Source organism: Bos grunniens, chromosome 12 (assembly GCF_055505025.1).
Source record: "Bos grunniens cultivar Pamir isolate PY7600 chromosome 12, Bosgru_T2T1.0, whole genome shotgun sequence".
In the NCBI taxonomy this organism is placed as follows: Eukaryota; Metazoa; Chordata; class Mammalia; order Artiodactyla; family Bovidae; genus Bos; species Bos grunniens.
The window spans coordinates 16,619,630-16,631,723 of NC_141176.1; the positions used below are offsets into that span (position 1 = coordinate 16,619,630).

At 40.2% G+C, this 12,094-nt stretch overlaps 2 protein-coding genes across 5 annotated transcripts in view; one reads left to right on the forward strand and one right to left on the reverse strand.

The window, feature by feature from the left end:
* Nucleotides 1-6,798, reverse strand: part of LCP1 (lymphocyte cytosolic protein 1) — a 107,948-nt gene extending 101,150 nt beyond the window's left edge. Inside the window, exon 1 of the mRNA XM_086328940.1 lies at nt 6,641-6,798. The gene's annotated coding sequence lies outside the window, so the exon portion shown is untranslated. The remainder of the gene's footprint in view (nt 1-6,640) is intronic.
* LRRC63 (leucine rich repeat containing 63) overlaps nt 6,725-12,094 on the forward strand; it is a 34,189-nt gene continuing 28,819 nt past the window's right edge. For 2 of the 4 annotated variants that reach the window (XM_086328941.1, XM_086328943.1), the window contains exons 1-2: nt 6,725-7,126; nt 7,761-7,998. In XM_086328941.1, coding sequence (XP_086185067.1) covers nt 7,914-7,998 — 85 coding nt within the window. In that variant the 5' untranslated portion in view covers nt 6,725-7,126; nt 7,761-7,913. The remainder of the gene's footprint in view (nt 7,127-7,760; nt 7,999-12,094) is intronic. The other 2 variants (XM_086328942.1, XM_086328944.1) reach the window with 1 other exon arrangement.

The window sequence follows — 12,094 nt, forward strand, 5'->3', positions numbered from 1 at the left end:
GTTCCACTTTCAATCACTGTGGTGGCTCACCTTAGCTCCTCACTGACCCCATCTCCCTTCACTGGGGACATCAAGTGCCTCACAACTATGTGCTGAGAAGAAGCAGAGACCGAAAGTGAGGAGATGTTTTTTTCTCCTCCCCAAAGGGATCACTTGGGCAAAGTGATATGCAAAGGTACAAATCCTCTCTGGAAGCAGTCGTTTGCAATGTAGGGAGTCTGGGTTTGGGAAGAAGGGGATGGTCTGGTTTCCTTAGATGTTGTTGGAAGAAGAAGTGACTAAAAGTATCTCCGGATGGGTCTGATACAGGTGGTTTGGGGAGTGATGGGGGTGCGGGGTTCCTGGGTGCAAGGGAAGTACCCCACCAGAAATGGCATGCAAGGTCTCCATGACTCAGGACAAGGTACCCTCTAACGAGAAGCAGGAGCACAGACTTACTCTCATGCTATTTGGTGGTTGGCTGAAAATCTCTTGTAGTTACGGAACCTCTTCTCTAAAGCAAGTCTTAAGAAGAGCCATATATTAACATGTCAAACAGATTAAAAGAGTAGTTTCTTTGCTTGGAATTGCAGTGGAGGGAAGAATAAAGCCCCATAATCTGTCTTCCCTAAAGCCCCTGAGCAGAGCTGGACTCCATATCTCTCCCATTGGAGGGTATTGGTTCACCTGGAATAACTGGCAGGGTGGAGGAAACGAAGGAACAGGGTGAGGAAAAGAGCAACGTCCTGGGACTCATGGATTTCAATCCTGATACAACGTTCGACATCAAAACTTCCAGGAGCGAAGATCCCATGTACCTTACCGCCAACAAACCAAAGCATAGAAGCAATAGTATAACAAATTCAACAGAGACTTTAAAAACGGTCCACATCAAAAAAAAAAAAAAATCTTTAAAAGAAAGCATAAAGGTGGGGTGATTGAGACTGTTGTAAATCTTGAACTGTCAAAAGCAAACTTGCTGTATGATACTGAAATAAAAGGGATGGTTCTGTGTGACCAGTTGTGGTGTAACAAGTGAAAAGTTCTTCACCAACACAGAGCATATCAAGCACCACAACAGGTCCAGGCAACCGGTGCTCTTGCCTACCCACGGTCCCCGCACACAATTTAAGCCACGCAACTTAGGACAGATGGCATAATATGGCTTCACTGGTGGCTCAGTGGTAAAGAATCCTGCCAATGCAAGAGATGTGAGTACGACCCCTGGGTCAGGAAGACCCCCTGGAGAAGGAAATGGCAACCCACTCCAGTATTCTTGCCTGGAGAATTCCATGGACGTAGCAGCCTGCTGGGCTGCAACCCATGGGATCACGAGTCCGATACAACTTAGCAACTAATCAACAACACTTAGGACCAAGGGCATAAAACAGAACGATAGGTTTGAAAAACGAATCCACCATATTTACTGTTTATGATCATAAATTGCTACTTGCCTTAGAATGAAGAGTAAGTTCATTACAAAGCATTTCTGCTCACCTACGGATCTAAATGCTAGACGTCTTTTTTTGAGGACTGAACCAAGAGCAAGGAACTTCTACACCTCATGGGAACTGCATGTGCCTTTGAAGTTTGGTACAAAACCCTAGAAGGTCCCAAGGAATCAGTAGATTGTTCTCCCAAAGTCCGGAGCGCACATTAGAGAAAAAAAAAAAAAAACAGAAAAATATATGCTTTCAGAACATCTTTCCCTCTAGCAATTCCAAAGAGGGTCACTCTGCAGCTCTTTTGGGCTTTTTCACTTTTGTCTGGCTCGCCAGCTGGGCTGGAGGACACGGAGAACAAGGCAGCTTTCATCTCTGGGTCACTGGTTGACATCCATCATGGATTAGGTCCAGTTCCATCCATGTGGATGGCGACTCACGGACTCCTCACCTGAACGACACGGGTCAAGGCACGCCCTGCACCAGGATATTGTCAGGCACGAGCTGTCCCACGGTTGCTCCACAGCCCAGAGGGGCATACAGACCAATGACAGAACAGAGGGCCCTGCCCGGAGCATTGGTTAACGACCTGAGAACTGCATGCCTCTTTCACCAACGTATCAGAGATGTTAGCACACCAAGTGTGATATTTTATGGATAACTGCCCAGGAGTCACCCTTGAACCCTCCAAATAACTTCAGTTAACATCAACTATAATCACATAAAGCAGGGACAACACAGACGGGAAATCCGAGCCATTTGTTTTTAATCACTAGCATCTAATGAGAACTCAATTCTACCCTGCAAGAACTTAAGTCCCTTGACCCAGTTCTCTCTTTAAATCCTCACAATACGCTGAGTCAGGTACCATTTTACCCCAATTTTATAGGTGAAGAAACCACAGGAGGTTAGAGGGGTTGAGTAGCTGGATCAAGGGCATAGAGTTATCAAGCGGTGGCCAGGGATCTGAACACAGCAGAGCTGAGCTATGCTGCTTTTGGTTGAGACTTGATGCAGATAACACAATTTTCAATTAACATGAGAACTCTGGGGTAATATACAACATAAAATCAACACTTAGACGAGTCCCTTCCACATGGTAAGTAACCACCATCAACATTTCATCACTCACAGAATGAAAGACAATGCTTAGTCAACTTAATGTTAAGGAAACAAATATTATTTACCTTTTTCTGGTGAAGGACACAATCATACAACATATACAGATGCCTAATATCATCTGAAGGGCTTGCCAGGTAGCTCAGTGGTAAAGAATCTGCATGCCAATACCGGAACAATAGAAGACACAGGTTCGCTCCCTGGGTCAGGAATATCCCCTGGAGAAGGAAATGGCAACCCACTCCAATTTTCTTGCCTGGAGAATCCCATGGACAGAGGAGCCTGGCGGGCTACAGTCCACGGGGCTGCAAAGAGTCAGGCACGACTGAGCATGCGTGCAACACGTGCACGCACGCACAATATCAGCAGGTCACAGATAACCTAAAACAATCACTGAAACTAAGGAAATACGGAAGTCTTTCTGAGTATTCCAGGTAGTGTGACTAAATAACATTATTCTACCTGACCAACGTAATAAAAAATGTTTGAAAATTTAAAAACTTCAAGTTGTCATAACTATATATAAATAAAGCCTTTGAAAAGATTTAAAATGTCATTTTAATGTCTAAAATTATAAAGCTTCCCAGTGAATCACCTGTTGTTTTCTTAAAGTTTAAAGTTGAGCACCTAGAAAAGAGCTTTACGCATAATTTCCAATAAATCATTCTGGAATGAATGGCTGAATTCATGAATGTGCTTTTAAAACAGATAGACATTGTTCTTTCATTACGTTTGGGATTTTTTTTTTTTATTCTGTGATGCAGGTTGTATGCTGCTGCTGCTGCTGCGTCGCTTCAGTCGTGTCCAACTCTGTGCGACCCCATAGAGGGCAGCCCGCCAAGCTTCCCGTCCCTGGGATTCTCCAGGCAAGAACACTGGAGTGGGTTGCCATTTCCTTCTCCAATTCATGAAACTGAAAAGTGAAATGAAGTCGCTCAGTCGTGTCCAACTCTAGCGACCCCATGGTCTGCAGCCCACCAGGCTCCTCCGTCCATGGGATTTTCTAGGCAAAAGTACTGGAGTGGGGTGCCAGTGCCTTCTCTGGCAGGTTGTATGACCTTCCCTTATTAATAATTTTTTTGGAAAAAAAAAATCCCAGGACTATCATCCTGAAAGACAACAAGAAATAAATAACTAACTAAATAAATAAATAACTGGTTAAAAATTAAGAACAGAAATGAAGTTTTTGCTTGTGCAACAAGACGTGTTTGTGTTAGTGTGTGTTAGTCGTTCAGTCGTGTCCAACGCTTTGCAACCCCATGGACTGCACCCACCAGGCTCCTCCGTCCATGGGATTTTCTGGAAAAGAATACTGGAGTAGGTTGCCATTTCCTTCTTTAGGGGATCTTCCCCATCCAGGAATTGAACCCAGGTCTCCTGCATTGCAAGCAGACTCTTTACCGTGAGATAGGAGAGGTTTAAAAAAAAGAAGCTACTTGAAAATATCTTTATTAACATTTAAGAAAATACAAAATTGTTCTGTATGAAGCAGAATGAAAGAACATGAAACAAAAGTATATGTTTAAGCCACTGTGACTGATAAAAAGAGTAAAGACATTTTTTAGTATATATATAAAAAACTCAGGTCAAGAAAATACCTCCTTTTCAAAAGCATTTTTGTGCCTTGGCTTACCTTGGAGACTTAACGGTTTACCCAATGTGCTCTCAAAATTAACTATTCATTTTTTAAAAGAACTTCTAAGAATTAATACGAGCATAAACATAAAAATCACTGCCGTTATTTCCATAAAGTAAAATGCTAAATTAAATTTACGCTGACCAAACTATTCCAGAAACCTCCAATCCTTTTAAAAAGGAAAACAAATTAACAGAGCCTTATATAGAAAACAGAGAAAATTTCTACCAACAGTTTCTACACGATTCCAACAAAACTGAGTCTTTTCACCAATAGCAAATCTGAGATCCCCCAAGTATCCCCCACTCATTAGAAAAATCAATAGCACTACCTGCAGGGTGTACAAGGTTGCTTGTGCATAAGGCTTTTATCTCATTTTTAGCAACACTTTTTAAAAAATGCAGGATGTACACAACCTTGGCACTCACCATTACCGTGGCCTCCTGAACACAATCTGTTAAAAGTGTTGCGGTTCAGTTTGTCAAGCTTCATCGCACAGTTCTGCCAAATTGCAAAGCTAATGGGACAATCAAAAGGCTGCCTATACTGTACATTAGGTAAAGGAAGCCTTTAAAATCAAAGAGGGAGTTGTATTATTTAAAGAGACATGATTATTTAAACAAAAACAAGGAGAAAATGAGATTGAGGTAGCAATACTCTCCAAAAAATTTTTTAAATTAATAAATTAAGTAAAAATAATAAAAGAACCCAAATTGAATGTAATGTGTACTTTCTAAATCTGGCGTGCACTTGTATATCATTTCCATAGATAAAGCATATAATTTGTGTTAGAAAAACTGATATATATGTGTGTGTGTATATATACACACATATAACACCAAACCATGAATTTAATTTTCATAATCACAATCTCATTTGCCTAAACATTGCATGCTAAATAACAGAAGTAGGAAGCAGTGGAAGACAAAATATTCACACCTCTGGAGGTTACATATTAATCAGCCCTAGTTTCTGCCTGGTATTTGCTAGAAGAAATCTGCAGGCAATGAAGCCTGATGCCTGATTCCATGTGTGACAAAGCATTTTTTAAAAAACTATTGATAAGCATATCGCTTTGATTTTTGACTATGCAATCCTAAGCATAAATTTCAAAGGCCAAGCACTGGTGGGTAAAACTTAATCTCAGTAGTTCTTGCAGTTCAAACAACTTTTATGAGGACAGAGGGGGTAAAAGTGCAAGTGTTAAGTCTCTCAGTCAAGTCCAACTCTTTGCCACCCCATGGACTCTAGCCCAACAGCTCGTCTGCCCATGGGATTCTCCAGGCAAGAATACTGGAGTGGGTAGCCATTCTCTTCTCCAGGGGATCTTCCTGACCCAGGGATGGAACCCATATCTCCTGCATTGCAGGCAGATTCTTTACTATCTGAACCACCAGGGAAGCCCCAAGAGGATAGGAACCCTGCTCTATCTATTGGAACATAAACCTTTTTTATGGGTAAAAATATAAACATCTTTCACACTTACAAAATATGCACAACACATATTACTTGAGATAAAATCTAGCAAATCAGATTTGCATATTGTCAACTCTCTCATCTTGCTGAGAAGCTACTTCATCTATGCAGTGGATACAGACAAAAATGGAATAAATTCATGGTCTGGGGCAGCAGTGTAATCGGGACATAGCTATTTTAAAATTAAAAGAAACCACATGCAAAGGAAAAGAAGGTGCAGAATATTTCCCAGAATCTGATTAAATACTTTTTTGACTTTTCCACTTTTTTAAATTGACTATTTAAAAATGTATGCTTGTTCCTACGGAGAAAAAGGAAGAGTAGTTAGGGAGAAAATCTTGAAAGATCCCTAAAGTTACAAAGATTTACACACAAGTCTCATCTTCCAACAGCTGTTACTAAAGTTCCTACACTTGTAAAATAAAGCACAACAAAACACAAGACTGGAAGGAAACTCCATCTACTTTACTTTCTGAGTTGGGATTCACACATCTGCCTAATGAATTTTCTCTCTCACACTTTTTCCCTCAAATCTCCAAAGAGACGTATGCACATTCATGCAAACACACACGATGTATCAATTACTGGACATGCAGGTTCATCAACACCACGACCCAGGACACAAATCACGAAATGAATCAGGATAAATAACGAGGGCAGTGAGAAATGGGTTTCTTTCAAAGCCCGCTCGATCCTTTATGCCCTATTTCTTTCTACAAGTTTCCTCTTCAGCGAAGAACTTTAAAGGATCAGGAAGACAAAACAGGTTGCATTAAAAGAACAGAAACAGAATGCTCGCTATTCTGGAGCCCTGCAAAATCAGCCAGGCGACTAAGGCTGCGCAGAAGTGCAGGACGAAAGAACACCAGCCCGGACCCTAGATACCCGAGTTAAGCATCTTGCAAGTGAGAAAAGTAAATACATGATAGTGGTCACTGTCATTAAGAATAAAAGCAGTAATAACGATCGTCACCACGGGGTTCCGTACAGCAGGTGCACGTGGAGCGGGCTTCTCCTGCAGTCGCGCACAGCGGCCGACGAAGGCTAGAGGGCTCCGCGAGCGCCGCCCGCTGGGGCGGGACCAGCTGAGCGGGGCTCCGCGGGCGGGTGCGCGCCCCGCCCGGCCCCGCCCTCCCTCCTGCGCCTGCGCGCCCGGCAGAAGGGACGTGGGTATTGGCTTCTGGTTGCTAGGAGACTTGCCCGCTTGGCCCCACCTGGCCGGCGGGTGAAGGTGACCTGGGTGAGTGCTTTCTTTCGGGACAGCATCCCGCCGGAAGACCTGCGACCTCACTTCACCTTAATCTGCCTCCGTTCCCAAGAAGAGGAGATTAAAAAAGGAAAAGCTGATTGTTTTGAAAAGCAGCTGATTGCCCTAAAGGATAGCATCGGGGTCCAACTTTTCCAGGCACCTCTTCCAAAAATAAGAACGGGAAATTACCAGCATCAAGTGGGACGTACTACCAGGAAACAGATCGTGAGTGCTTGCGTGCCAAGTCATCTTTGGAGGGGTATAAAGCAGGCCATTTGTGCTCCGGAGCGTACCCGTCTAGACTGACAACGGAATAGCCATGTACTAGGCTCTTTGATACGACGAAGCACACAATATTTGGTTCGATCTTCAGGCATCATTTCTAAACAGTACTAATAGGGACTGGGATTGTAGAAAATCTCATTATATTGAAGGCATTTTATTTGGGGGTTAAATAGTTACGGGCCAACTGTAGTGACTGAATTTAAAATAAGTCATTATTACAGAAAGAAAACAACTTTTTGGTGAAGAGTTAGATATTGTGGATTTTCAGAGGCCATGGAGGGACTTCCTCACCTTTTTTGACGAAAAACTCTTCCCCAGTTTATAAATTGATAACATTTTGGACGTAGGAGAGAAAATGAGTGTCATTTCTACCATTCTGGAAAAGAAGTATTTACTAGCTGAAGTAACACTGCCAGATTGAATTTTTGGTTAACATTTGAAATTTTAAGATGGTCCTGATTGGTAATAGTCTATGTATTTTTAAATTTTGTGTTAATTATAAGCCAAAATTTTATCTAGATTCTTTCTATAAGACTTAAGGAATTGTTTTTCTTACCCTCTTTTTCTTTTACAGAATTCTGCTTGGACTCAGTATAGTATTAGCACGGAATGATTTTCATTAGGATTTAATCTGGATTCGAATGAATTTTTCAGCAACAATTGAAACATATTCAAAAACTTTTAAGTTCTTCACCCATAGCTGTGACAAATAGTGCTTATTATTAAAATGCAAAAACACCCACAACTTCTTCGAAGACCTTTACCTCCAAATCTCCCTAAGCTGTCTTTATGTCAGAAGAAAGTCCATGCAGGTATGTGTATTAATCAGATATGTTATTAGCTTTTTTGGTTTTTCATAGAATTTTCTCAACCTGCACAGTTCAGCATCACAGTAAAGACACTCACTGGGGACTTCCCTGGTGGTCTAGTGGCGAAGACTCCAAGTTGATAATGCAGGGCCCCCAGGGTTTGATGCCTGGTCAGGGAACTAGATCTAGACCCCACATGTTGCAGCAGCCAAATAAATAAATATAAAGATACTCACTAATGACTACAACTTACAGATTTTTGTGTAATATGGTAACATCTAATTCAAATTACAAATACAGTTGATTCTCATTTTTTGTGGATTCTGTAGGAGTGAATTTACCTAACTGCTAGAATCCATTTGTAATCCCCAACCCAGAACATTGTACTATGTTTTGTCTTTTTAACTTCAAAATATACCATGAAGAACACTTTGGAGCAGTATATGGAGCTCTTTCTCTCTCCTTTTATAATAGTGAGACTGTGTGCAGCAAGAGGGCGTATATGGTAATTCTTGGATACAGCCAAGGCAGTGAAAGCATACATATTCCCAACAGTGGTGGGAACAGGATACTGCTCTGCCTTCTTGTTTTAGCTCCCATAAACAGCTGCCACCTTTCCGGTCTAAATAGTGCCATAATTTCTGAATTCTGTACTTTTGGTTGGTGATTTAATTGTCTAAAATAGCCCCCAAGAAGGCTATGATGTGCCTTCCAGAGAGAACATATGCTTTAGATAACCTTCCTTCAAGCCTGAGTTACAGTCTTGTTGCCTGAAAGTTCAGTGTTGATGAATCAACAATCTAAAGTGTCTTTAAATAGGAGCATACTTAAAACAAGGTTGTGTGTATTGATTGGTTGCTGATAATGTTGAGATCAGAGGCTTGCAGGAACCTGACCCTGTATTTCCCCAAGAAATAATAGCTCAGTGTTGGATAATTCAGTGCTTACTGAGACTAGAGAACAGAACTGCCCTGAATCATGAGAATTGACTGTATTTATAAGCACAGTGCTAAGAACTGGAGATATAATAGTGAGTAAAACAAACTCTGCCAATTCTCTTTATTAGTTACCCTTTGGTGAGATCCAACAATCATATAATTAAATGTAAAATTACCCTGTGATAAATGCTATGAAGTAAAGGAGAGCCACTTATGATTATAACTTTATATAATACTCTTAATCCTCTATTTCTCTATATGGTATATATTGACTCCTTACTGATAAGCAATGATAAAATTAGCATACATCCTTTTCTTCCCCCCTTTCATTCTCTTCTATCACCTGATTTTAGTTGATTATATTAATTATTTTAGTGTCAACATTTATAAGCATATTAAAATATGCTTAGTCTATAACTTGATGTACAGTGCTAAATCCTATTGATGCATGGCCATAAAAGATGTGTGAATCAATACACCTATGTTATATACAATTTTCTTTCCTACATTTCCCACCTACTTTTGGTATATCATTTCTATATATTTCTACACTGTTTTATATTTCTGCATTTACAATCTGTTCTATAATAGTAATACCCACAGTTATATAGATATACTTCTCACTACCAGTTCTTTGGCTGTAGTTTTCCATTTGTTTTTCTGTTGAAGTTCATCATCTAGCACAGAGTTTCTCACTATTGCCATTTTGAGCTGGATAATTCTTTTTATGGTGGGGAGGGGGGTGGGTAGGGGGAGTACAGGGATGGATCATCTTGCTTTGGCAACTCGGATAGTTAATGACCTTGACTGTTATTAATCTTATGTCCCCAAAGGCTCTTGGCAGAGTACTTTGTATGTAATAGGTGTTCAAAATACTTGTTGAATGAATGAATGAATGAATACCTAAAATGTCTGAAGTACGATTTATAAAAATGAGTAGTCAAATATCGAAATAAAATTGAAATAAATATGTACAATTGGCATACAACACTAAATGCTGTAGAGAATTAATGACATGAATCTGGTCCCTGTCTTTCAGGACTTTTCAAGACCTTTAGTTAAACTCTATTGTGTGTATTGATATGCATGCAACGAGAACCTAAAATAACAATACAAAGCAGCATAGAATTTATGTCCAATTAATGGTACAGACAGCAGTAGTTCATAAATGTGAGAAACCCTGGGGCAGCAATGGGGTATGAGCTAAGACTTGAGAAATTAGTAAAAGTGAAGTGAAATATATTTAATTATAAATAAATTATATATTTAATTATAAATAAATTATATATTTAATTATATTTAATTATAGAGGTGTAGTTTTTGACGGCAGAATAGTCTATTGGAAAAGTAGAATTTTAACATTCTAAGAGAAAAAATAAAATAGAAATCATGGGGAAATGTATCCAAAAATAGGGAAGTCTGAACTGAGAAGACAGATATCATCTTCATTGAGCAGATTTCCCTAAGCACCTCTTCTCTTTGCATCCAGTCAGAGTACTTTCCTTTATGGTCCCAGAGTATCCCCGACCTACCCTCTGCTGACCTCTAATTCTCTAGTTTAACTGTTTCTGCCTAGTAGTATCTGTTGCTCAATTGTGTCTGACTTTTTGCAACCCCATGGGCCATAGCCCACCAGCCTCCTCTGTCCATGGGATTTCCCAGGCAAGAAGACTGGTTGTTTAGTCACTAAATCGTGTCCTACTATTATTGTGTCTGACTAAATAGTCAGAACCAACTATTTTCTGACCCCATGGACTGTATCCCTCCAGGCTCCTCTATCCATGGTATTTTCCAGTCAAGAATACTGGAGTGAGTTGCCATTTCCTTCTTCAGGGGACCTTCCTGACCCAGCGATCGAACCTGAGTCTGCTGCATTGCAGGCAGATTCTTTACCACTGCGCCACCTGGGAAGCCTATTTTCTATATTAAATTGCAAGACCTTTGATGGGAGTAAGATTTCTGCTGTGTAATTGTAGTCTCAGCACTATGTGTACAGCTAGCACATGTAAAAAGGTGAAAAAGTGTTTGTCTCTCAGTCGTGTCCAACTCTTTGCAACCCCGTGGACTATAGCCCACCAGGTTCCTCTGTCCATGGGATTCTCCAGGCAAGAATATTGGAGTGGGTAACCATTCCCTTTTCCAGGGTATTTTCCTAACCCAGGGATCGAACCCGGGTTTCCTGCATTGTAGGTGGATTCTTTACTGTCTGAGGAGGTGTTAAATGTTTGTTGAATTAATTAATGAGAACAAAAAGTATGGGTTGTGTTAATCAAGAAAGGTGGATTGTATTGGCTTGGTAATATCTTACATAAAAAACCCTGAATTTTAGCCATCCAATATAAGGTTTAAGGTATACTTTGAAAGAAGAAAATGATTTAAATTGGTTAGTAAGAGAAGGTGTTACACACTGTTTGATCAAGATAAAAAACTCAGGTCTGCCTAAAAAAAGAACAGTGTCGGAAAAGTGATCTCACTCAATCTAATAGGTAACTATTCTAAGCAATAATAATAACAATGTATTGGGTGAGTATAGTACAGGGATAAATGGAATGGATGACAGCAATTTTATATGGAAGGGAGGGAAGAATTGGGACTACACTGTTAAAAAGATACTGACCATCGCCAATAAGCAGTGTAGTGTTTGTTGAAAGTAGACTTAGATTCATTGTAAATATCTATTGCAAACTCTAGGGCAAGCATTTAAAATAATTTTATAAGTGTAATTGATATGCTGACAGAGGAATAAAACCGAAGGACAGAAACTGACTCATAAAATTCTCAACTAAAACCAGAAAAGATAGAAGAACGGAAGATTTTTAAAGCGATGGCAAAGTAAAACAGCTGCAACAAATAGAAAACTTTACAAATGTGGCCGGTGTTAAGTCAGCAATGTCAATCATTTGTTAAAATGTGAATGGTCTAAGTATGCCAGTTAAATGGTAGAAACTGTCACAGTAGGTAAGAGACAAGAGCTAATTACATATTGTCTGCAAGAAACTCCCTTTAAATATAAAAATGAGTCAGGCAGTTCAGTCGCTCAGTCGTGTCCGACTCTTTGTGACCCCATGGACTGCAGCACGCCAGGCCTCTCTGTCCCTCACCAACTCCTGGAGTTTACTCAGACTCATGTCCATTAAGTCAGTGATGCCATCCAACCATTT